Source organism: Chelonoidis abingdonii, chromosome 4 (genome assembly GCF_003597395.2).
Source record: "Chelonoidis abingdonii isolate Lonesome George chromosome 4, CheloAbing_2.0, whole genome shotgun sequence".
In the NCBI taxonomy this organism is placed as follows: Eukaryota; Metazoa; Chordata; order Testudines; family Testudinidae; genus Chelonoidis; species Chelonoidis abingdonii.
The window spans coordinates 69,655,238-69,682,069 of NC_133772.1; the positions used below are offsets into that span (position 1 = coordinate 69,655,238).

Consider the following 26,832-nt stretch of genomic DNA (forward strand, 5'->3'; position numbering starts at 1 on the left):
GTGCGATTAAAACTGCAATTTGTTGCAATTAATGTTTTTAATTGTGTGAGGTTAACTGTGATTAATTGACAGCCTTGCTTAACTTTGCAACTAATTAACATTTAATACTTGTGTATGTAACTTCCTTATTTTAAAAAAAGCGAACTAAAAAAATCAGAATTCCTTTGTGACATATTGATCATCATATGATGAGTCATTGGTGGGTCTGGAATCTTCTGATCCACAGCTTAAATGTCAGAGCTTGGAGCAAACAGAGTAACTGATAGTAGTAGGTTGTAATCCTTTGTCAACTAGCATTGGAGAAAATGGGACACTTTGCCAGTGGGTTTGAAAGGAATTTGAGAGAGGAATGGTGAGACTCAAGAAAAATATGTTTTGCCCATTTAAAAACTCATGTGGAACTTTTCTACCAATAGCTTTAGTGCATCATGCTTTGGAGAAGAGACCTGAAATTTGGAAGGGTATGGCTGTTCCGCTTTGTGTCCTCATGAAAACCCACCCACATCATGCCAGCTTATAAGCCTCTGAAAAACTGTGGTTCATGTGCTCAGTAGAGACTTTGGTTTTAGCAGCCAAATTCCCCAAAGATTCCATCTGCACTGAGCATATTCCAAACTCAGGGTTGAACAGGCCTTTTTCTGCAACTGCAGTTCTAGGCTGCTGCCAGCTATGCCAGGTTTGGGCACCTGAAATGTGAGCAGGAAATCTCTTTCCTGTACTCTCAATGACTCACTGCCGGTGCCTGATTCAGATGCAGACAAGTGGGGAGGAATGGGGACAGGGACGTGGGAGGGAGGGAGGACTGGCGCTTGAGTGGAGTCAGGAGGCATGAGACTGGGACAAGGAGCCAGGGTGAGGAAGAGAGAGGACTATGATGGGGCAGAAGAGGTAAAACAGAAGAATCTGTACTCACACGGGGACGCTCTCCTCCAGAGGCTGGAATGGAACCCAAGATTCCCTGTCCTTGTTCTCTGTAATGGATGAACCATTTTAGCTGAAATTTCCCCTCCCCAAATTCCTCCTGAGGCTGACAGTCAGCATGGAAAATTTTCAACCCAAAGTAGTGTTATGGGATGTGTTGGGCAATCTTAGTAAAAGGTATTGTTGCCAGTCCCACTTATAATTTATACTATGTCAGACGTCTCATTGTAAAGTTACATAGTAAATTTATTGTATTTCCAGTTCTTGCTGAATCTAGACTTTCTCAGCCTAACCAAGTTCCTGTGCCACCAGAAGCTACGCAGGTAAGAGCTATGCTCAATAAACCATTTACTAGATCTTTAATTGGCTTTAGGTTTATTTTAAGTGGTGAGGATTGTGTTGGAAGAGGTTAGCCATTAGATACATCAGAAATCAAGCTTATTTTTTCTTGTAAGATTTTTTTATATTGTTTCCACTCTCCTTCAGTTTTTGGTGTCTGCGAACATGATAGTGGCTGAATTTACATCAGAAAAAGCTAATACAAGAATCAGTGACAGTGTAGAGCAGGGGTCCCTAACGCAGTGCCTGTGGGTGCCATGGCACCCACCAGGGTGTTTAAATGCGCCCAGGGACTGGCCAGCAGATGAGCATCTGCCGAAATGCTGCCAAAATTTGGCGACATTTCAGCGGCAATGCCTCTGGATGATGCTGCTTGCCACCAACAAACAGCACCGCTGCTGAATTTTGGCGGCATTTCGGCGATGACGCCGCTTGGCAGTGGCATTGCAATGGATGCTCATGAACCACCATGGTCCTCCGTGGCTCATCATCTATTACCTGCCAGACGAGAAAGGTTGGGGACCAGTGATGTAGAGGGTCTTATGACTTTTTTGTTCAGTAGATGCATAAGAGCCTTGGAATGAATGGAGGCTAGCAGGCAACGTCCCTGCTAAAAGACTGACTAATGCTTCACCATTGAAGATCAGCAGGAAGTGCCATGTGGAGTAACAGATTGAGAATGTTCATTAGGAGCAACATGCCTTTTAGACTGAACTCTGTGTGGGAAATGTGTGTTCTTAGAGTGATTGTCCGCAGAAGATTCTGCTGTTGAGGCCATGCCTGTGCCCTAGGTGCATTCATCATCACCCCCCCCCCCCCCCCGCAGCTTTATATATTCCAGGATTTTTTTAACAATGTTAAGTGGTGCTTATGCATTTTCCTAATGCACTCCCCCCCCGGTCCAAACCAGTTCTAACAGTAATTCCTCAACCATTTATATAGCTAGCAGCTAAACTGCTTCCAGCTTTGCTGTACTGTGGATTAGGGACATGTGATGGTTCAAAAAGGTGACTCTGGCAACCAGTCTTGTGGGCTTCCTCTCAAGACTTGCCATCAAACCTCTGTTGCAAGGCAGCATGTTTATTTTTCTGCAGGTGGTTTCAGATCATGTTGGTGATGTAAGCAGAGCCGTTTTTAAACCAACTTTACTGGTCTGCTTCATCCCATAACCTGCCCTCAGACACAAAGCCTGCAAGGATGTTGAGTTAAAAGGAGGTGCATTTAGTTAGGGTGGGCTCATGATGACAAACATCACCTCTGTGCCTGCTGCTACACACTGTTCCTCATCCCTCGTACTCTATATACTTTCTTTTGTGGTCACCTTAAGAGACATAACAGTAGGAAGAATTTTCATTTAAAACAAAACGCACACCGTCGCCTGGACAAAAATATAAATGAATTTGGAACTTTTATCCAAAGCAGTGGGTTTACACTAGAACAGATCAATTAAAATAAATTTGCTTTGCCCCTGTTTCAGCATTTCTAAATTTAATCAAATTGTGCATAAGTATATTGCTACTGTGGATATTAGTAAAAATCCATGGGTATCCATAACAAGATTTTTACCACAGGCACAGTTCCTTTCAAAGTTGTAATGTCTGATTCTCTTGCTTGTAAAACTTGAAGAACTTCTGCTAAATCTTAAATTCTTTCTGGTAGGTTCCCTTGGTTTCTTCTACAAGTGAGGGTTACACAGCATCCCAGCCCATGTATCAGCCTTCTCATGCAACAGAACAACGGCCACAGAAAGAATCAATTGACCAGATTCAGGCAAGTCCTATTAGAATTTATTTTGGGAGCAATATACTATCTCAATCTGAAGGTGTGAATAAAGGGGTAGTGTATGATGCTTTGAAGATAAAGCTTAATAGTTAAATATTTGTGTCAGGTGTCAATTGATAGGGCCTTTTTTATGTTGTTGTAATTCTTCTTCTTTGAGTGTTTGCTCATATCAATTCCAATTAGGCGTGCACGCGCTGTGTGCATGGCTCTCAGAGAATTTTTACCCTAGCAACACCTGGTGGGTCGCTGTGGAGCCCCCTGAAGCTGTGCCTTCATGGCACTTGATATACACCCCAGCTGACCCAGCGCTTCCTCAGTTCCTTCTTTCCGCCCATGATGGGTCACTGGAACTGTGGAGTTCTGCTTCACTACTCTCCCTAGCAGAGTTTATTGTTAATAATTTACGGTTAATACACCAGACCCTCTATAGAATGCACGTCTATATAGCACAAATTTGCATATAACGCAGTTGCGGCCATGGATCCCAAATTTAATTACTTTAATTGCAATTCATTTTAACGTGGTCCCCGCATTAATACGGTCCCGCGCGTGGATCCCAAATCTCGCTTTCTAGCGAGAGTCCAGTGTAGTTACAGTTCTTGATAATTATAGTTAGTAGTAGTGGTGTTGCGTTTTTTCCCCCTCCTACACGATTTTTCTCTTGGGCTCATGCCCAAGGCTCTAGAATTCAAGCCCTGCGGTTCCTGCTCTAAGCCTATGCCAAAGGGTGACCCCCATGACTCTTGCCTGAAGTGTCTGAGGGAGTCTCATCAAGCAGACAAGTGCAGGATCTGCAAAGGGTTTCATCCCCGGACTATGAAGAAGCAGGACTTTTGTTTAAAACAGCTCTTCATGGAGGCGGCTTTTAGCCCTCAGCCTCCTGCGGCATGCCAAGATCCAGCACCGAGCACCTCGGTGTGCAGCAGTCCGGCGGGAGTGGAAGAATCTGCACCATGGTTGGATTCTGAATGAGACCCGTGGCACCAATGCTCTCCAGCACTGCAACTGATTTCATCAGCCTGGCACCGCTCTCGTTCTGGCCAGAAGCAGCACTGGAAGCTGGAAGAGGGTGGCCCGCCTCCTCAGAGACCAGCCTCCTTGGAACTGCCCATGGAGAAGTGTCCTGCAGGGGAGCATCTAGGGGCACAGCCTGTGGCTTCAGCACCATTGACTCCGGACCCAAGAGGAGAGCTGTTGAGTCTGGTGCCTCTGGACTCCCTGACACGCAGCATGGTTCAGGTACAGTTGCCGTCCACCCCGGATACTTTTGCTGCCTCAAGGGATCTTATTGTCATGACGGCATCAGCATCCCCTCAGCCTCATGCCAAGGCACCGGTTCTTGTACGTGCGGCACTGACTGAGGGCAAGCCGGCTCTAATTCACCCATTGGCATTGTCGGTCGAGCCACGGCACTGATCTCGATCTCGGCACTGTTCCTGACACCGCCTGCAGTCCCGACACCGTTCTCCTTCGTGGTGCCAATCATGCTTACGGCACTGCTCCAAGTCCCGGTCGCAGCGCCAATCTGCCTGCCGATTGCAGTTGAGGAGCAGATCCTGGACCTGACACTGCTGTCGCCGCTGGTCATAATCTTGACCATGATGCAAATCCAGGCGCTGGTCCAGGTCCCGGTATCGGTCCACGTCCCGGCACCGCTCCCCAGTGTCGTGGCACCGTTCCCCATCGCCACGTAGACGTGACCTTATGCAGATCCACTTGGCACCACCGTGGCCCTCATGTTCTGCTTCTCGTTCTATGGGATCAGACTAAGGGAATGGAGTGAAAATACTTTATTCCCTCGTAGGGGTATGACTGTCTGTTCACCCACCCACAGCCCTGTTTGCTTGTAGTGGTATCAGTGAACGAGAGAACAGCATGGCCAGCAAGCTCCAGCATCCAAATTGAAGGACGCCAAGTGCCTTGATTTGTTTGGGCACAAAGTTTAATCCTCGAGGTGGTGGGGGGGAGGACTTGAGCTCAGGATCACTAATCAGCAGGTGATCCTGAGCTGTTACAATTTTAATTCCTGGAACTCTGTGCTGAAATTTAAGGAGTTAGTACCTCCTGAGTCCAGAGAGGCCTTTGGCAGAAGAGGGCAAAACAGTGGCACGGGCCTCGTTGCAGGTCTTGCTGAATGCTGCAGACTCCGCCACTCATGCTTTGTCCTCAGGGATCTTAATGAGGCATATCTCCTGGCTGTTAGCCTCCAGCCTACCACCGGAACTTCAGCAGACACTGCAGGACCTCTCCTTTGATAGAGAGGGCCTGTTTTTGGAAAAGACAGATTCAAGGCTACAAAGCCTTAAAGACTCAAGGGCAATAATGAAGTCGTTGGGCATGCACATGTCGGCTACCCAGCGGAAACCCTTCAAGCCTCAGTAGTTACAACAGCTCCCGTATCGTCCTCAGCTGAGGCAGCATTTCTATAGGTGGTAGGGACGTAATGGCAGGAGGAAGCCCTCCAACTCCCCGTCAGGACAAGGCCAGGGTCTGACCAAGCCTTCGTCTGGCTCAAAGCAGGCCTTTTGAAGGGACGCCTGAGGACAGCATCCTGGACCTCATTCAGGATGCTACTTCACCTTTCTTGAATCGTTTATCCCATTTGCACTGTGCTTGGTCTCGGATAACCACGGACCGCTGGGTCGTCTGCATGGTGGAAGTGGGATACTCTTCCCAATGCTCTTCTTGCTCGTCCTTCCACCTCCTTTCCCCATCCCTCTTTAGGGACCCTTCACATGAACAGCTCCTTATTTAGGAGGTTCAAATGCTCCTCACCATGGGGGAAAATCGAGGAGGTCCCGAGGGAGCTAAGGAGCAGGGGGTTTTACTCCCGATATTTCCTAATCCCCCAAGGCGAAGGGTGGGCTTTGGCAAATTCTGGACCTGCATGGACTCAACAAGTTCATGGTAAAGTTGAAGTTCTGCATGGTCTCCTTGGGCACCATTATACCTTCCCTGGAGACTGGTATACCTGAAGTTGATGATCACCGTCCCGGAACGGGTCCTGGTCTCCCTCCACTGGTGGCTAGATCCCCAGGCGGTATGCGAAGGAGTTCCTTTTCACAGCCCGCAGTCGTCCTTGTCCCTCATCATAGATGCATCAGCCCTGGGATGGGGCACCCACCTCTGTTGGCAAGTTCCTCAAGGGCTTGGATCGTCTCTACCCACAAGTTCAACAGCCAGTCCCCACATGGAACCTTAACCTCGTCCTCTCCAGACTTATGGGGCCCCTGTTCAAGCTGCTGGCCACCTGCTCCCTTCTCTACCTGTCCTGGAAAACAGCTTTCCTGGTTGCTATCACGTTGGCACAACGAGTCTCCGAGCTGAGAGCCCTTACTTCGGAACCACCTTACATGATCTTCATAAAGATAAGGTGCAGCTTTGGCCTCACTCAGCCTTTCTTCCCAAGGTTATAGCAGCCAGGACACTTTTCTTCCAGTTTTTTTTAACCCAGCATTGCACGCCAGTTGCCAGAAACAGCAGCTGCACTCCCTTGATGTTCATAGGGCCCTTGCCTTCTACATTGAGGGTACAAAGTCATTTAGGAAGATGACCCAGCTCTTCGTTGTGGTGGCGGACCAGATGAAAGCCCTCCTGGTCTCCTCTCAGCAGATCTCTTCATGGATCACATCCTGCATCTGTGCTTGCTATGATCTGGCCGTTACCGACCCCGCCCCTCACTGCTCAGGCACGAGGGCCCAGGCTTCGTTGTCGGCGTTTCTGGCCCTGATCCAGGAAATCTGCAGAGTCGCGACTTGGTCCTCGGTACACACTTTTGCTTTATACTGTGCCATCATCCGGCACGCCAGAGATGACACAGCGTTTGGTAGAGCAGTCCTACAATCTATGTTGCTTCACTCCGACCCCACTGCCTAGGTAAAGGCTTGGGAATCGCCTAATTGGAATAGATATGAGCAAGCACTTGAAGAAGAAAAAATGGTTGCTAGCCTTTGTAACTATTGCTCTTTGAGATGCATTGCTCGTATCCATTCCAAACCTACCCCGTCTTCCCTTCTGTTGGAGTAGCTGGCAAGAAGGAACTGAGGAGGTGCTGGGTCGGCTGGGGTATATATCAAGTGCCGTGAAGGCGCCACTCCTCGGGGCTCCACAGCCAATCCACCAGGTGTTGCTAGGGAAAAAAATCTCCAACAGCCGTGCACACCTAATTGAAATGGATGTGAGCAATACATCTCAAAGCACAACAGTTACAAAGGTCAGTAACTGTGTTTTACAAATGCCTTGACCTTATTTGTGACTTCAAATTTTGTGAAATCTTATATTTTTGGTAGCAGTTATTTGAGTCCTCTATAATCAAGGCTTAAATTCATTAAATCACCAGCAGCTGGATGTTGATAAAGAGGTGAGGGGCTAGTACTTTTCAGTGGAGCATCTTGTGAAGAATTTCATCGCACAAGCATGCAGGATGCTAGCTTGAAGGAAGAGGGGCATGTTATTGACTATGGCTAGTAGGTCACCTGCTTTTACTCTCTCTTCACTCACTTCTCTGTCCTTCTCTGAGGTTCATGGGTGGCAGAACTTTTTTCTTTGTTTTCATTCATTCAATTTTGCTGTGGAGGGGGCGCTATAGTTTAGTTGAGGTAGAGCCTCCATATGTCAATAGCGATATTTTTCAGGTCTTCCCTGTAGTTTGGTATAGGATGACTTGACGTAATCAGTTGCTGTATGAATTATTGCTTAAGTGGTCTTCATTTCAACTGCTAGGCTTCAATGTCTTTGAGTGCAGACCAAACCCCAGCATCGTCACCACTTCCTACTGCACCCCAACCACAGGTATTCCAGGCTGGGTCTAGCAAACCTTTACATAGCAGTGGAATCAACGTTAATGCAGCTCCATTCCAGTCCATGCAAACAGTAAGTATCAAATGAACTTAATGCTGAATCACTTAGTTTTGTTAATCAAATCTTCTGATAGCCATTATTTTGACCCTGGAATGTGTTGTTGTATAATTGCACTTAGAATAGGCTCTATTCTTCTTCGAGTGGTTGCACATGTTAATTCCACTGTAGGTGTGTGTGTGCCTCGTGCACAGATGTCAGAGACTTTTTTTCCCTCAGTGATACCTGTTGGGGTGGCTGGAGTGCTCCCTGTGGTTGCTCACCACTGTGTGCTAGTATAAGAGGAGTCACCCTTAACTCTTTTCAGTTCCTTCTTACCAACAGTGATCGTTCCCTGCGATTTCAGACTTGTTTATTCAAATACCTTCTTCACGCCTTGTAAATAGTACTCCTAATAGAATTTTGTGCAAAACAATTAAAAATTCTGCACACAATATTTTAAAATTCTGCAAATTTTATTTGTAAATTAAATAAAGGTGGAGGCTCCAGCATGGCAGCGTCGAGCATGGGCCACTGCCCGCACAGAGGCGGGAGATCACCCTGCAGGCCACTCACTCCCCTCCCCCTCCCCCTTCCCCTCCCCTTCAGGGGCATGGACTTGGCAATGAGGGTCACCCACCCTGACACAGCGCAAGGGCCAGGCCTGCCCCTCTGTGCCAGGCACACCAGGTGTGGGCAGGCAGGCTCAGCCTGGCAGGATCCAGGTGTGGAGGCCCTTAGTGTGGAGGGATTCAGGTGTGGGCTGTTAGGGTTCTGTGTGGGGCAGTCTGGGTGAGGACATCTCAGTGGGGATACCGAGGGGGGGAATCTGGATGCACTTGAAGGGTTCCAGATGCAGGGATAGTGAGACTCAGCAATGGGTCCAGATGAAGATGTGGGGCGGAGGGGGGAGGGAAAGGGCTTGGCAGGGTACTGGGAGAGTGGGGTTTGGTGGGGTGGGGGTCTGAATGCAGCTGGTTGGGGCTCAGTGGGGGGTTCCAGGTGTGGGGTGGCTAGTCAGGGTAGTCCAAGTACATAGGGTGTGGAGTTTGTTGTGTTGGAAGTTCTAGTGCGGGCGGGTTGAGCTCACTCGGGGGATGGCCTGGGTTCAGGGGTAGGGCAGATGCAACGGGGTGGGGCTTGGCTGGGAGTGCAGGGGGTGAGGCTTGGTGGAGGTTTGGGTGTAGGGATCTGGTTATGGGGGGAGGTGGGGGTGTTCAGATACATGAGGGTGGGTGGATGGAGGAGCAGCTCCTCCGACAGTGACCCCTCCCCCTACACTGAGGAGCAACGGGGGCAAGAATCGAGGGGTGTGAGGATGTGGAGTTTCCTGTAGCAGGGGAAGATTTCTGCGAGGGGTCTGGTCCGACCCTGGCCACTTTGTGCAGGGGACGTGTGCTCTTCCTCCAGCCTGGCCAAGACTGGCCAGGGCATCCCCAGGGCTGGGTGGGGTGGGGGGCTCTCAATGTGGAGAGGTGTTTTTGGGTGAAGGTGGGTGAGACTTGGCAGGGGTTCTGGGTATGAGTAGAGTCTGGATGCACACCAGTTGAATGGATCTGACCCAGCATTGGCTGGGGCGTCGTCAGCCACTGCCTCTCCGCTTCCCCTAGTCCACGGTGATTTATCTCTCCGTCGGGTGCTCCAGGTGTCCGAAAAGATGCACGTGCTTCTGGGGAGGGGCACGTGACTGCTCTTGAGGTTTCCCTTTGCTTCTCCATCAGTGTGTCATTTTTTTGGCAGAGAAGCAAAGAAATTTGTGGGGGACATGAATTCTACACCCACACACCACCTCCAGAAGGCTACAGTGCTCACCAAGATCTCCTGAAAAAGAGTGGTCTCAGGTGTTTGGTATCCAGGCAGGAGAGGTATCTCTGCCACCTTGACTGAGATTGCTCTGTCAATCAATGAAGCTGTTATGGAGCTCATCCCAACTCTGTCATCACAACCCTTTTCCCTGGCTGCAACAGCAGAGCAGGCTGAGAAGATACTTCACTCCCTCTAAAGAGTGTGAATATTTTTGCAATCACTCCTCCACTTCTCTTGTGGTGTGTCAACCTGCCAATGCGCAGGAGAGAGAGAGTGAGCATATCTCCACCTCAGAGCAAGGACTCAAGAAGACTAGATCTGTTTGGTCACAAACTTTATTCCTTACGGAGCCTCCAGCTCAAGATCTCAAATCAGCAGGCATTCCTGAGTTGATACAACTATACACACTGGGAGAACATTGCTAAATTCAAGGACAGATTATCAGAAGATTACAAACAAGAGTTCTCTGTAATGGTGAAGGGGGGTAAATTGGTTTCCAGAACAATGTGGATAGTGTAGAGTCAATGGCGTGAACCATGGCACCAGCGATTTCTGGGAGAAGGTGTTTATCGTTAGTCATCTAAACTGCCTGCCAGAAATAAAACAGCTGATATACAGGACCATCTGTTTGAAGGGCCTACCTATTCTTATGAGAAAATTGATGGCAAGCTTCATAGCCTTAAAAATTCCACGGCTATATTTAAATCCCTGTGACCAAAAAGGACGCATGTTCATCAACAACCATAGCTTTGCTCCCCGTTCCCAAGATCGACCTAGGAAAACAGAGAAGGATCTATAGAAGGCGCCCTCCTCTTCAGTGTCAATGAGCTCATCACATCCAGTTGCCCCTTCCAAACAGGCATTTTGATTGGGTAGTTAAGGATATTATACCAGTCTCTTCACTTTGTCTGCTCTCTCTTTTTTTGTTTACCAAATGCTTATCCCGCTTCCTAAGTACTTGGACCCACATAATGTCCTGGTGTGCCTTAAGTATGGTGGAACAGAGGTATGCCATCCAGTTTAATACACCCTGCCTTTCTCTATATACTCCCGCTCCCCCAGTTAGGGACCACTCTGGACCTCCCACTGAAGGGCAGTGTCGAGAATCTCTTTCAGATGGACTGTAGAAGAAGTACCGTTGAGCCTCAGGAGAGAAGGGTTCTGTTCTTGTTATTTCCTGATTCCCAAGACAAAAAGAGATCTCATGCCCATCTTAGATCTAAGAGAGTTGAACAAATTCCTGCAGAAAATATCCCACACTGTTCTTAGTGTCAATTATGCCTTCCCTAGAAGGAGGAGACTGGTATGGGGCCCTTGATTTGAGGGACATATACTTCCATTTTGCACTGTCCCCCGACCATTGAAAATTTATCAGGTTAATGCCTGATATTCATCATGATCAGTTCATAGTGCTTCCGTTTGGCTTGGCAGCTGTGGTACTAGTTCATCTTCCAAAATTAGGTATTCATGTCTTCCCATACCTGAGAGACTGGTTGATCATAGGTCGATCAGAGTCACAGGTCTTGTCGAGCATATTCACTGCTTTATCCATATTCAGTGCTCTGGGGCGCTGAATGAATTGAGAAAAGTCAGTATGGAAGCCTGTACAGACAATAGATTTCAGTGGAGCAATCCTTGACTCCACAAAGCCAGAGCATTTCTACCACAAACCAAGTTCAGAACCATTTGAGACCTAATAGTTCGAATGAGAGCTTACCTGCTCTAAACAGCATGTAAGTGCCTCAGGCTGCTAGGTCATATGGCAGCATGAACCTATGTAGTGCAGCGTGCCAAACTGCCATTCAGGAAGCTGCAGACATGGCTAACATCAGTATATGCCCTGAATTGCCACCATTTGGACAGGATGGTTCAAGTGCCAGAGCTCGTCATGTTGTCTGTTGATCGGTGGATAGACCTTCCAAGAGTTTGCTTGGAAGTTGGCTTCCTTCTCATGCTATGAACATGCACTGTAGTTATGCACACATCATCTCTAGGTTGAGGGGCTCACATTAAGTCCCTGAAGACACAAGGCCTTTGGTCATAAATGTCAAGGAGTTAAGAGTAGTACATCTCAACTCAGTGGATTCACCTCAGAGCTGCTTACCTTTTAGGGGAAACAGAACACAGTGGCAGATCAGCTGAGAAGATCCTTCACTGATCAGCACGAGTGGTCGTTACTCCCAGATGTAGCCAGGTTTATCTTCCAACTCTCGGGATTTTCCCAAGTGAACCTTTTTGCAACAAGACCCAATAGAAAATGTTGCCAGTTCTGTTCCTGGGGGTCCTCAGCCCAGGCCCCCAACAGATGCCTTTCTCGTATCCTGAGAGAATTCCCTTCTATATGCCTTCCCTACAATTCCTTTGTTCTTCAGAGTAATAGCCAAAAATAAAAAAGGACCATGGTCGTCTCATCCTTTAAAGTACTGGCGTGGCCCTTTCAGAACTGGAACTCAGTTTTCCTGATTCTGTCAACAGAGCCTCCTCTGTTCTTCTTGTTGGCTCCGGACATAATTTCTTGAGACCATGGCTGCCTTCATCACTCCAGCTTTCAAGCTCTCCATCTCACAACATAGATGCTTCATGGCTGAATCCCTTTGAAAGATCCTGCTCACAGGATGTCCAGAATGTACTTCTAAATAATGGAAGACCCTCAACTAGGGTCACTTACTTGGCTAAATGAAAGTGCTTCTCCATTTGGGTTAATGAGAAACATGTGTCTCCTTGCACCCCTGAATATTGTGCTGGATTATCTTTTAGATCTAAAACAGAATCTGACTCTTCTGTAAGGGTGCATTTGGCTGCTATCTCAGCTTTGATGTATGGGTGGGTAATAGATTATACCCTCAAGTGCAGGTGCCCATTCCTCGATCTCAGCTTAGTTCTGGCAATTTTAATGGGACCCCACTTTGAACACCTTGTGACTAGCTCCCTCCTTCACCTTTCTATGAAGGTGACATTTTGAGAGAAATAGTTTCAGAATCCCCTTATACAGGTTTTTAAATAAAGATAAGGTTTATCTTCGGTTGCAATGGAAGTTCCTTACAAAAGTACTCTCTAGTTTGGTTAACGTGAAAACAATATATTTGCCCCTGTTTTTTCCAAAACTCTATCACCATAAGCATGAAGGAAGACTTCACTCATTGGATGTGAGAAGAGCATTAGCTATCTACCTGGAGTATACTAAATCATTCTGGACTTTTACATAGCTTTTTGTTACAGTTGCTGATAGAGTTAAGGGCCAAACCAGTTTCCTCCTAGAGAATCCCAGGCATCCATTTATACTACCAGCTGGCTAATGTGACCTTATCCTCTGGAATATTGGCATGTTCTGCCAGAGCACAAGCAGCTTCTGCGTCTTTGCTAGTTCACATATCACTTGTTGACATTAATAAAGCAGAAATTTGGTCATCACCCACACCTTTTCTTCTCATTACACCATTGACTATCAGTCCAGAGATTATGCCAGTTTCGGATGAGTGGTCTTGCAATCACTATTCAGATGAACTCCAAATCCATCTCCATAGATGTTTGCTTGAGAGTCACCTACTGTGGAAATTATGTTCAGTAACTCGAAGAAGAAATGGTTACCTACCTTTCTGTAACTGTTCTTTGAGATGTGTTCAACATGTCCATTCCACAGCCTGCCCACCTTCCCCTCTCCATCAGAGTACATTCAGTACAAAGGAACCGAGGGGGGTTGGGTTGTCTCTGCTTTCTTACCTCACCATGCATTGGGTACTGCTGGGGGAGAATGACATCTGTGCACAAAGTGCACACCCACCCACAATGGAGTGGACATGTGCAACACATCTCAAAGAACAACTGTTACAGAAAGGAAGGTAATTGCTTCTGTCGTCATTTTATAAAGCATATAGTCTTGGATTGTATGCAAAAGACACGTTTAGTACAAATTGGGAAACTGTAGACTAGAGAGATATTTAGTTTTTTCCTACCATTGTAGGTATTCAATATGAATGCACCTGTTCCTCCTGTCAATGAACCAGAAACCCTAAAGCAACAAAATCAGTACCAGGCCAGTTACAACCAGAGTTTCTCCAACCAGCCTCACCAAGTAGAACAATCAGACCTTCAGCAAGAACAGCTCCAGACAGGTAAACTTGTTAGACAAAATTAAAACAGTGTTTTAGCCTAAAAAGGAGGCTTCCAGTGGAGGATAATCCAGTGGAGGATAATCATGGACAACAAATTCCAAGAAACCTGGCAGCCAACTTAAAATTAAATGAAATTTAGAATGTGTAAAATTTTTGTTCATCGGGGGAGTCTCTGCAAAACCGAAACTCTTTAATGAAGAGAATCCAACTGAGGGGAAGTTCTGCATGCAGAATAAAAAAAATTTTGTGGAGCAAGTGTCGCTGCCTCTGGGCCCTATGTTTAGTAACTTCCTAGAAAGATTGTGGAAGTCACTTGAGAATGTTTCCACTTGTTTCAGGCCTGTGTGGTGTGAAGTTCATTGTGGTGTGTGGTGTTTGTTTGTTTTTTGATTTTTTTAAATCGACAAACACCAGTGTACTAACTTGAGGCCTGTTGACACTGACTTCACTGAACCCTACATATCTTGCAATATTTTAATACTGTGGAGTGTGTCAGAATAGCGACTTTTATTTCTGAAAATCATTTTTTTAGGTTCATAAACATTTACTGCTCTACTTGATGCTACTAAGGCAGACTTGGTTGGTTTAAATTGATACCTTTCAAACTTTGGAGAACATAGAAAACATAAACTTCCATTGTTGGTTTTTTATTATAGTGGTTGGCACCTACCATGGTTCCCCGGACCAGTCCCATCAAGTGGCAGGTAACCACCAGCAGCCTCCACAACAGAATACTGGGTTCCCACGTAACAGTCAGCCTTATTATAACAGCCGGGGAGTGTCTCGTGGTGGATCACGCGGCACTCGGGGCTTAATGAATGGATACAGGGGACCTGCCAATGGGTTTAGAGGTAAAAAATAAATATATATATTTTTTATCAAAATTTTGAGACTTTATCTGAAATTTTTTTTTCAGGATCACAGAATGGCACACCGCTTTGTTATGTTGACCCTATTATTGTTTAATACAGAGATATATTGGGAAGATATTTAAGCTTGTGGTGGTGATATTCATTTTGTTCTATCTTAACAAAGCAGTTTAAATTCTAGGCTTCTGCTGGACTGTCTCTGAGAACTGAATGAAGAATCATCTTTTGTTCAGTGTTTGTGCAGTGCCTTGCACAAGGTCCTGGTCCATGACTAGGGTTCCTGGGCATATGGTAATACAAATAATAAATAACAGATTAAGCACGTGTACTAAAGATTATCAGAGAAACATCCTCAGATACCACTTCCCCAGTTTTTTACAGGGTCTTAATGAGAAGATGTAGGTTATTTTACAGATTTGTACACAGTCTGTTGGCGCACACTTTTTTTTATTGAATTTTTTTTTCTTAAAAGTCAGTGAAGTCCCTCAGTGGCCTTTTATGTGTGTAGCATAATTTATGAAGACAGGTTGTGTGCCCTTCAGTAAGCATTTGTATTCTAATTCTTAGGAGGGTATGATGGCTACCGCCCTTCATTTTCCAACACTCCTAACAGTGGTTACTCGCAGCCCCAGTTTAATGCTCCTCGGGACTACTCCAACTACCAACGGGTGAGTTGATATTTAAACTAAAATTATAGGAATAGAAAAATCAGTTAAACTAAATGAAATAACTTGCTTAAAATAGCTAGTAAATAGTTTTCGTAGCGTTTTAATTGCAAAACCTCGACGACTTCATATAAAATGTGCTTAGTTTACAAGTGAAAGTAATGCTTCCTGCTCCACAACCATCCAAATGGCCAGTCTTACTCACCTGGGATTTGAAAATAAAGCTTTTTTGTGACTTTACCAGTAAAAATATTTTTTTTCCTCTGTTGTCATTTATCTGTGGGCAGCCTTTTACACATAGACATACTGGAAAATATACTTTAATCCTGCAGTTGGAACTTGGTTAATGATTCTGTTGATAGATGAGCCAGAATGGAATAGTTTACTTACAAGTTTTGGCGCTGCAATGCTAACATATAAAAATATAAACATAGGGAATGTATCTGTTTAGTAATACAGTTTTTATCACATTTTATTTATCTGTATGCTTGGCAGAATTTGCTTTTTTTTAATTTCAGCTGCTAATTTATTTTTAAGCATTTTTTAGATTTATCACTTTAAATGTTCACAGTTGTACAAAATTATGGACTTATAAGCATTTTTTAGATTTTTATGATGGCTGTCAATGGCAGTTAACTCACGTGATTAACTCAAAAATTAATCACAATGAAATTAATTGCGATTAATCACACTGTTAAACAATAGAATACTAATTGAAATTTATTAAATATTTTGGATGTTTTTCTACATTTTCAAATATATTGATTTCTATTACAACACAGAATATAAAGTGTACAGTGCTCACTTTATCATTTTTACAGTGCAATTATTTATAATAAAAATAATATAAACAAAATAAATAGTATTTCTTTTTTGAGTGCTGTCTCTGTGGGTGCTCCACTTTAGGTGTTCATGTGCCCCTGCGCTTGTAGTTGGAGACTTTTAGTAGCAGTGCCTGCATGGATCGCACATGCGTGGTCCCTGTCTCGTGCTGTTGCAGGCAGTTTACAAATGCTGTGTGACTAACCCGTGTCTACGAGAGGGAGCAATCAGCAGTGCCTCTCCGCTACTTTGTAGTTAATTAATTACAGTCAATTATTTAGTTTCCTTATTAGCAGCTACTTAGCTTGTTTCCCTTTTCTTTTCTCCTTGCTTAAAAACAAAAAACCAAAAAAAACCTCACAGACAGGAACTTCAGAAAAACAGCTGTTTTGAGGGTCATGCCCCCCCCCCCCAAAAGGGTGGGGGAATGCCCGGTTTCCTGGGCTCTCAGTGCCTTGTCTCCAGGCTCAAAGTGCCTGTCCCTGACAGCCACAGTCAGTGTGTTAGCTGCCTGTGTGTTAGTGCCTCCGATGCAGGCACTAACGAAGTGTTGCATTGCCTCAGGCTCACAGAAAGACAGGGAGTGGAGCAGTCTCTTGGACCTGCGTCGGGGCATGAGGCTTGGGACACCACTCCCCAATGCACACGCACTTCACCAGCCTTGGACAGGAATGCTTTCTCCAACTACGTCAGAGTGCTGCGCTGGGCATTGCTCGAGGAAGCACCCAGGTCCCCTCCACAGGACGGGGAATCCCATAGCCGTCCTGTGGATAGTAATAGCACCGGCTGTGCTGACAGTGCTGGGAGCTCGGGTCGCTGAGAGCTTCAGCATTGCTGCAGACAGAGACTTCAGGGAACGGCTCTGGTGCAGGTACTGAGGGGAGGTTGGAGCCCCATACCTGCACGCCACAGTCTACAGCTGCTTCACCAGCAGGCATCCAGTGCCGGCACTTCCTGTGCCCTTGGCGCCGGGAGCCAAGAAGATGGTAAACCCCAGCCCTGCTAGAGCCAGAGACTCTACAGGAGCAGGCTCCGATGCAGGCACTAAGGGGAAATCGAAGCCCCATGCCTCTACACCACGATGTATGTTCATTTCGTGGGCAGGCATCCAGTACTGGCACCAGCTGTGCCGTCAGCACCGGGAGCCAAAGTAGCAGAAATTCCCGGCACTGCTAGAGCCAGAGACTCTACAAGAGCCGGCTCCGACACAGGCACGAAGGGGAAGCCAAAAACCTGTGCCTCCGCACCATGATCTACAAACAGCGGTGTGGTGCTGCTACAAAAAGCAGCTTCTTCGAAGGTGCACCCAGCATGCACAGAGGCGCAGCCAGCAGTGCCGCCTTCTGGCACTGACAGGGAGGCAGCCCCAGGAGCCAGTCAAACCAGCACAGCAGCAGTTCCTCAGACAGAGGGTTTTGGTATTCAGCTCTGCCCCGATCCCCCTATTTGCGGTACCGATACAAGAATGATTCCCTCGGCACCAAGTTTCCCTGCATCCCCAACATCACACACTGTCTCGCTCCTTATTTGAAGGAGGAAGATGAGGAAGAACAGGGAGCTATTTTCTCATACGCTCCTATCCATCAGGAGTCAGTCAGTCCAGGAGTCTCTTGGGGTATATTATGCTGTTCCGAGTACTTACAGTGGTATGGGGACCTCCATGCTGCTCCCATCCCAGTGGGCATACTGGACTCCATGAGTCATATGCCCCACACAAGGGGAAACTGCCTGCCACGGCCAGATCCAGCACACAGTAATTCCCCACAGCTTCTGTACCAGCACCCTCAGTGGTACCAGGGGAAGAGGAGGAAGAACCACCCACTTGCCATCATTGTCCACAGAGGACACTTTAATGCAGGGGTAGGCAACCTATAGCACATGTGCCGAAGGCGGCACACAAGCTGACTTTTCAGTGGCACTCACACTGCATAGGTCTTGGCCACTGCTCTGGGGGGGGGCTATGCATTTTAATTTAATTTTAAATGAAGCTTCTTAAACATTTTTTGAAACCTTATTTACTTTACATACAACAATATTTTGTTTATATATTGTAGACTTATAGAAAGAGACCTTCTAAAAAGGTTAAAATGTATTACCGGCATGCGAAACCATAAATTAGACTGAATAAATGAAGACTCGGCACAGCACTTCTGAAAGGTTGCTGACCCCTGCTTTAATGCCTCCTTCCTCCTAATATAGAGGATGATTTCAAATGTTCCATGGCTTATTTGAGAAGGTGGCCTTCTCTGTATATTTCCCTTGAGGAGGTCTCCATGATACAGCATGGGCTAGTGGACTTTTTGCATACATCTGATTTATTTAAAAAAAAAAAAAAAAAAAAAAAAAAAAAATTGCCCTTCACATGAGTGAGGCACTGATGGACCCTGTAAGGGTCATTCTGTGGACCCCTGCAGCTGCCTCTCCAACTGGCGGGAGGTCCGACAAAGGACATGGATTTCGTGTCCAGTGCCTAATTTCTTAATGATACATGCAATCCAGCGACGTTGGCATGCAACAATAGCCCTGAAACAACTCATGATAAGGACTGGAAAAGACTTGATCAGTTTTGGCCATAAGGCTTACTCCTTGCCTACCCCTCACCTCCGCATGGCCTACTATGCGACATCACTTCATAATCTTGATGTTCGGAGCGCATTGGCTTCTTACATACACAGGACTAAACCATTCCATAAATCACCCACACTGTTTCTATCCATCACTGAATGCTCCAAAAGGAGCACCATATCTAAACAAAGACTTTCCACATAGATCCATAATTGCACAAAACTCTATCATCAGTGCAACTGCCAATCTCTCATGGGGATTCACTCACGTCTCACTAGAGCCCTATCAGCCTCCCAACTTCCATGCACAATGTACCTATGACAGGCGTTTGTAGAGTTGCTGCCTGGGCCTCAGCCCATACCTTTAGACAGCACTGTACCTTAAGAGTAACGGGCAACATCTGACACCTCCTTCAGATGCTCTCTACTATCAGAGGTTACAAGTTCAACTCCAAAGCCCCTCCTTCCATTGGAGGGCACTGCTCTGAAGTCACCTGAAGTGGAGCACCCACAGGGACAGCACAAGAAGAAGAAAAGAAGATTATACACTTTGTGCAGTAACTGATGTTCTTAGTGATGTGTGTCCCTGTGGGTGCTCCACTATCCTTACTCCTCTCCTCTACTTCTTTGGAGTTGGTCACACAGTGTCGGTTAATTGCCTGCAACAGCACAAGAAAGGGACCACGCATATGCAACCCAACCGGGCACTGCTACTAAAAGTCTCCTATAAGTGCAGGGGTGCATGAACACCTAAAGTGGAGCACCCACAGGGGGACACATCTCAAAGAACCTCAGTTACTGCACAAGGTGAGCAACTTTCTCTTTTTAATTCATAGATTCATGGACTTAAGGTTAGATGGGACCATTATGGTCATCTAGTCTGACCTGCATAATGCAGGCCACAGAATCTCACCCACCCAAAATCTCACAGAATCTCCTGTAACAAACCCCTAACCTATGTCTGAGTTATTGAAGTCCTCAAATCATGGTTTAAAGACCTCAAGGTGCAGAGAATCCTCCAGCAAATGACCTGGGCCCCATGCTGCAGAGGAAGGTGAAAAACCTCCAGGGCCTCTGCCAATCTGCCCTGGAGGAAAATTCCTTCCCGACCCCAAATATGACGATCAGTTAAACCCTGAGCATGTGGGCAAGACTCGCCAGCCAGCACCCAGGAAAGAATTCTCTGTAGTAACTCATCCCACCTCATCTAACATCCCATCACAGACCATTGGGCCTATTTACCTGCTAATAATCAAAGATCAATTAATTGCCAGAATTAGGCTATCCCATCATACCGTTCCTTCCATAAACTTATCACGCAAGTCTTGAAACCAAATATGTCTTTTGCCCTCACTACTCCCTTTGGAAGGCTGTTCCAGAACTTCACTCCCTAATTAGACTTCGTCTATTTCAAGTCTAAACTTCCTAGTTCCAGTTTATGTCCATTTGGTCTTGTGTCCACATTGGTATTAAGCTTAAATAATTCCTCTCCCTCCCTGAATTTATCCCTCTGTATATTTTAAAAGAGCAATCATATCTCTCCTCAGCCTTCTTTTAGTTAGGCTAACGAGCCACGCCTTTGAGCCTCCTTTCATAAGACAGGTTTTCCATTCCTCGGATCATCCATACGTAGCCTTCTCTGTACCTTTCCACTTTGAATCATTGTCTTAAACATGGGAGACCAGAACTGCCCACAGTATTCCAGATGAGGTCTCACCAATGCCTGTATAATGGTATAACATCTCCTTATCTTACTGGAAATACCTCGCCTAATGCATCCTAAAACTGCCTTAGCTTTTTAACGCCATATCACATTGTGGCTCATAGTCATCCCAGCGATCAACCAATACTTCCGAGGTCGTCGTCCTCCTCTGTTACTTCCAACTGATGCGCCCCAATTTATAACCAAAATTCTCTATATAATGGCTAAAGCATGCATCTTGCACTTTTCACTATAAATTCATCCTAGTACTATTACTCCAGTTACAAGGTCATCTAGATTCCTGTATGATATCCCGGTCCTTCCTCGGTTAGCAATACTCCCAGCTTTGGTCATCCACAAAACTTATTAGCACATTTCCACTTTTTGTGCCAAGGTCGGTAATAAAAAGATTGGTCCCAAAAAACCGATCCCTGAGGAACTCCACTAGTAACTCCTTCCAGCCTGACAGTTCACCTTTCAGTACAACCCGTGTAGTCTCCCCTTTAACAAGTTCCTTATCTACTTTGTTTTCATATTGATCTCCAACTTTCATATTAACTAATAATCCCCATGTAGAACCGTATCATATGCCTTACTGAAATCGAGGTAAATTAGATCCAATGCATTTTCTTTGTCTAAAATACTGTTAACCCTTTCTCAAAGAAGGAGATCAGGTTGGTTTGGCACGATCTACCTTTTGAAAAACCATGTTGTATTTTGTCCCAATTACCATTGACCTCAATGTCCTTAACTACTTTCTCCTTCAGATTATTTTCCAAGACCTTGCATACTACAGATATTAAACTAACAGGCCTATAGTTACTCGGATCACTTTTTTTCCTATTTCTTAAAAATAGGAACTATGTTAGCAATTCTCCAATCGTACAGTACAACCCCTGAAGTACAATCTCTTTATTGTGAAAGTGTAACTTACAAATGCAGGTTTTTTGCATAATTGCTCTCAAAAACAAAACAATATAAAACTTTAGAGCCCACTCAGTCTTACTTCTTGTTCAGCCAGTGGCTAAGACATACAAGTTTGCTTACATTTACAGGAGATGCTGCCTCCTGTTTCTTACTTACAGTGTCACCTGAAAGTGAGAACAGGCGTTCGCATGGCACTTTTGTAGCTGGTGTTGCAAGGTATTTACTTGCCAGATATGCTAAACATTCATATGCCCCTTTATGCTTCCGCCATCATTCGAGAAGACATGCATCCATACTGATGCTTGTTAAAAATAATTTAATTAAATTTGTGACTGAACTCCTTTTGGGGAGTCTTTGGCTCTCTTTTACCTGCTTTGTGCCATATATTTCATGTTATAGCAGTCTTGGATGATGACCCAGCACATGTTTTAAGAACACTTTCACACCAGATTTGACAAGATGCAAAGAAAATATCAACCGGAGATTTCTAAAAATAGCTACAGCACTCGATCCAAGGCTTAAGAATCAGAAGTGCCTTCCAGAATCTGAGAGGGATGAGATGTGGAACATGCTCTCCGAAGTCTTTAAAAGAGCAACACTCAAATGCGGAAACTTTTTAAAACCCGAACCATGAAAAAAGAAAATCAGCCTTCTGCTGGTGTTATCTGACTCAGATAATAAAAATGAAAATACATCAGTCTGCTCTGCTTTGGATTGTTATCGAGCAGAACCCATCATCAGCATGGACACATGTCTTCTGGAATGGTGGTTGAAGATGAAGGGACATAAGAATCTTTAATGCATCTGGCACGTTGCGACCCGGCTACAATAGTGCCATGTGAACGCCTGTTCTTACTTTCAGGTGGCATTGTAAATAAGAAGCGCGCAGCATTATCTCCTGTAAATTGTAACCAGATTTGGTTGTCTGAGTGATTGGCTGAAGTAGGATTGAGTGGACTTTAGGCTCTAAAGTTTTACATTTTTATTTTTTCAGTGTAGTTATTTTTTGTAGATAATTCTACATTTGTAAGTTCAACTTTTATGCTAGAGATTGCACTATAGTATTTGTATGAGGTGAATTGAGAAATGCTATCTTTTTGGTTTTTACAGGGCAAATATTTGTAATAAAAATAAAGTGAGCGCTATACACTTGTATTCTGTTATAATTGAAATCAGTATTTGAAAATGTAGAAAACATTCAAAAATATTTAAATAAATGATATTCCATTATTGTTTAACAGTGCAATACACTTTCTTAATCACATGATTAATTTTTATTCAAATTTTCACAACTGTGATAAATTATATGGGGGGATGTCAGACTAATTAATGACAGTAAACATTGAGATTCAAAAAGTTAAAGCTTTATAAATAGTTAAAACACATTGTCAGTATCACACATCCAGATATACAAAGTCAATATCTGTAAATCAGCAAATCATATCTGTTTTTACTATTCATTTGCTAGTCCATTTGTAACAAGCCTAAATCAGAATCACTTGACTTTGGCCTTTTAAGTTCTCAAGCAGCATTTTTCTTTCTTTGCCTAGCTGTAAACTTTGATTATTTGTCAATATTATTCCTTGGTTTGTATGTGTTCAGTGACATTCTTATTTACCAATAAAAATTGTAATCCTTCCAAGCCTAAATATGTTACGTAAAGTTTAATCACTTATTCTATGAATACCGTTTAAGGTGTAATGAACCTAACTCCTTTCTAGTCTCGTGAGGCAGATTAGGATTTCCTGCTAAGAATTACAATTATGTATGTTGTCAGTGCCCTCACTGGCAACATTTAACTGAATTCACATAGTGAAAAATGGATGGGTTCTTTCTAAATACTCTTGAAACTTGCTATGTTTAATAGCAAATATTTAACTTTCTAAGGCACAACAAATGACTGCGGTGGTTTAATGACTATAACTTAATTTACTTTTCTCACTTTTACATTTTGTTTAGGATGGATATCAACAGAATTTTAAACGTGGCTCTGGACAGAGTGGACCACGGGGAGCCCCTCGAGGTAATACTCAAATGATATGTTCCTAATTCTGCTGAACTGGAGTTTCTGATGCAATCTCTTAGAGTTGTGGATCACAAAACATTTTATCATATACAATTAATAGGTCACAATCCAAAAATACATTTAAACTTTCCTGGAACTTTTGTTGGAAGTTGTTAATTGGCTATTGAATGAAGTATTTTTGGTCGTAAGAAGTTACATTTGTCTGCTGAGATTGAGGTTTATCTTTGCATCCACACTATTTAGTTGACTTTTTTTCTTTAGTAAAACAAAATGAGCCCTGAAAACTTGAAAATATATTTTTTGGTAAAGCTTTGCACCCATTTCACTGCTGCCCCTACTAGCACAATTTGGAATTTTAATTTTTTGCTGACAAGATTTGCTAGAATTTTGACCGCAGGCCTTTCTTTTGTGCATTTTTTAAAGCTCCCTTGACTTTTTTGAATTTGTATATTGATGTTTCTTCAATTTCAATAAAGATGTGTTGCATTACTGAAGCCCGTTGTGGAGTACTTTTTTATTCCTATAGAGATGGGTGTGTTTTCCCATTGTAAAATCTCCTAAAATATTTCCGGACTTATTTGCAGCTGCACAGTATACTTTGAGAGTGAAACAAAAATATTAATATATTGAAATCACTCAGTCATGTATGAGCTTAAGCTAAATGTTTATCAAATAGCCAAAACTATAGTTGAGCTCATCTTTCTGCATTTGATCTTTAATTACTTTTTCAACAATACTTCCATAGTTTTTCAACGGGCATTTGATAACTACACTACATGTTCTCTATTTCTGCTGCCTAAAATATTGAAATCTATAACATTAGCCACCTCGTGGAAATGTCTGTATGCATTGTCAAAGGGAACTGTCCTAATAAATGGTGTGATGGGAATGGGGATTGAGTGTCTATCGAATTGTGGTGAAGTTATAGCAATGCTGTCCATAAATATATTCCAAATAGGAAAGTCCAAGGCTCATTGCCAGTAAAATGCAGGTAGGTATTTAGCAGAAGGGTGGATTGACTGAAGATAGGTTTTTTAAAATTAGTATGTCTATCTTCAGTAGAACAATAGCTTGTGATCTATTTTCAGAATGCTGTTTGAGACTCTCAAGTGGCTCAATACAAAGGAGCAGGAAAGTGAAAGCAGACCTGCGTCTTGCTGTTTGATAACTTAAGAGACCCTTTAGCTTAATGGCTTTAAAATAAGAATTTTTTTAAAATGCTCACCAATTATTTTTAAAAATCATAGTTTAACTTGCACTGGATCTGTTTATTCCATACATGTGTGGGCGACTTGTGTCAATAGTTGCTGTTTTGTTAAATGAAGGGCAAAATCGCTTTAGAAGTTAAGTTAAATTCATCTGAGATTCTGAGAAAATTATGAAGAATACCAAGAGGAGGGAAACCAAGGAATTGATTAAATGATGTAATAGGCATACACGTGCAATTGTGTTTGAATTGGTAAGGATATTGACTGTGTATTAGTGCAGTAAACATATACCTATGAATTCTAAACCAAAGTTATTGAGACCAAACTTGAGTCACACCCTTTATGAACTCTAAAATGGTCTGATTTGATACAAAATTTAAATGCTGTTTTTATTTTCTAGGTCGTGGAGGGCCCCCAAGACCCAACAGAGGGATGCCTCAAATGAATGCTCAACAAGTGAATTAAACTAATCCACAGGATTATATTAAACGCCAAAAACACACTGGCCAATGTATCATACATGTTACCAGAAGAGTTATTATCTATTGTTCTCCCTTTCAGGAAGTTCATTGTAATGGGACTTTTTTCATTACCCGTAAAGACAGGACTACAGTTGTCAGCTTTATATTACCTGGATATGGAAAGAAACAACATTTGCTCTGCATGTTCTGTCCTAAGCATCATCTTGAGCCTTGCACATGAGATCCAGATTTGTTATTCTTGCTATGAGTAAAGCAAAAAAGGCAATTTCAGGGTGATCAAATCTCCATGGTTATCTGAAGTGGCAGGAAAAAGCAAGACTGCCTCACTTCTGACATTCTATAGTGATGCAACAAATAAAATCGGCAAATCCCTAAAGATTTTATTCTGATGGCAGTTGACAAAATTAAACTTTCTCATGAAAGAAGGATGGAAGAAGTGAAGTGTGGTTTGGCAGAGCAACTGCATTTCAGCTTTTTCATGTTAAAGTGAAGCACTGAACAGTTTAAGATGCATAATGATGCATATATCCCTAACTAGACAAATAAGCTGACAGCCAGCTTTTGATACGCAAGACACACCCTTAGCTACAGCATTCTCCATCACCAGGCTCAGTTTACTGTGGCTAAGAATACATAAATTGCTTTTGTGTAACTCCTGATATAATTGTATAAGGTTTTTTAACCCTTCCCCCTGCCAAAAAAATTAGCTTTGATTGGCACTTTAAAAATTTTGCAACAAATATGGGATATAATCTGGATGGCCACTTGTATATTTGATGTGAAGTATTTAGATCTATCTCGAACATATTTAAGTTTCTTTGATAACAATGACTTTTGTAAGGATTGGTATTGTCTTTATCATTCCTTATGACTTGCACATTGTCTGTCACTAATACTTGACCTTGCTGTATTATCACCTAAGTAAGGGATACAGGTACTGATGGAAATCTCTAATGGATAATCGTAACACTTTTGGTCACATGTCCTTTTGTCTTTCCTGCAGCCTGAAGGTTTTAAGAAATCTCAAATGCCCGCTGCTGCTGCCCTTTTAATTGCTATCTTTTGAAAAGCACCAGTATGTGTTTGGATCGGTTTCCCCTTTTAAGGGAAATGACAGCCAGCAGTTACAATTCTAACGGTATAAGCAAGACAAATAAAACATGTTTATAAAAATTGTATTCTGGAACAATGGTTTTCAGCTATTGATGCAAACTTAATGTGATGGGGATAGACATTTCATAAGCTTATTCTCTAATTCACTTTACAGATTTACATAAGTGTTTTGTTCCCTTTTAAATTATTCTAGAAGTTATAACTCTGATACTTATTATCCGTTGGCTTAATCCATACTAATTGGATTAACTGGGAATTTTTTTCTTTTCCATTGAGACTTTCATGTTCGTTAAATCAACATATGGTGTAGAAGAACTAGCTTGGGACTGAGAGGTGGGAACTCATAAATCCTTATCCCATTTTGCCACTCACTTCCGGTATGATCTTGGTCAGATTGGTTGATCTTTGTGCCTGTTTCCCTATCTAAAATGGGGAGAATACATAGGTACCTCAGTAGAGGTGTTGAGTACAAATGCATTTTATAGCACACTGAAGATGTGAAGTGTTATAAAGGGTCATATTAAGCAACAGCCACATTATAAAACAGAGAATGTTTAATCATGAGGTAATGGTATTGCTTTTACTAAACCAAACTGAAGGGTTTGCTGTCATTTGGAGGATGTTTTATACTGTGTCATGACAGTCCGAAACTTTTTTG

The 26,832-nt window shown here is 43.6% G+C and overlaps 1 protein-coding gene across 2 annotated transcripts in view; it reads left to right on the top strand.

Moving 5' to 3' along the window:
* The window catches only part of CAPRIN1 (cell cycle associated protein 1), a 75,112-nt gene extending 48,875 nt beyond the window's left edge, over window positions 1-26,237 (top strand). The window contains exons 12-19 of one of the 2 annotated variants that reach the window (XM_032770688.2): window positions 1,183-1,244; window positions 2,920-3,030; window positions 7,765-7,914; window positions 13,646-13,796; window positions 14,453-14,647; window positions 15,233-15,333; window positions 23,305-23,368; window positions 24,980-26,237. In XM_032770688.2, coding sequence (XP_032626579.1) covers window positions 1,183-1,244; window positions 2,920-3,030; window positions 7,765-7,914; window positions 13,646-13,796; window positions 14,453-14,647; window positions 15,233-15,333; window positions 23,305-23,368; window positions 24,980-25,044 — 899 coding nt within the window. In that variant the 3' untranslated portion in view covers window positions 25,045-26,237. The remainder of the gene's footprint in view (window positions 1-1,182; window positions 1,245-2,919; window positions 3,031-7,764; window positions 7,915-13,645; window positions 13,797-14,452; window positions 14,648-15,232; window positions 15,334-23,304; window positions 23,369-24,979) is intronic. The other variant, XM_032770689.2, reaches the window with a different exon arrangement.
* The last annotated feature ends 595 nt before the right edge of the window (window positions 26,238-26,832 follow it).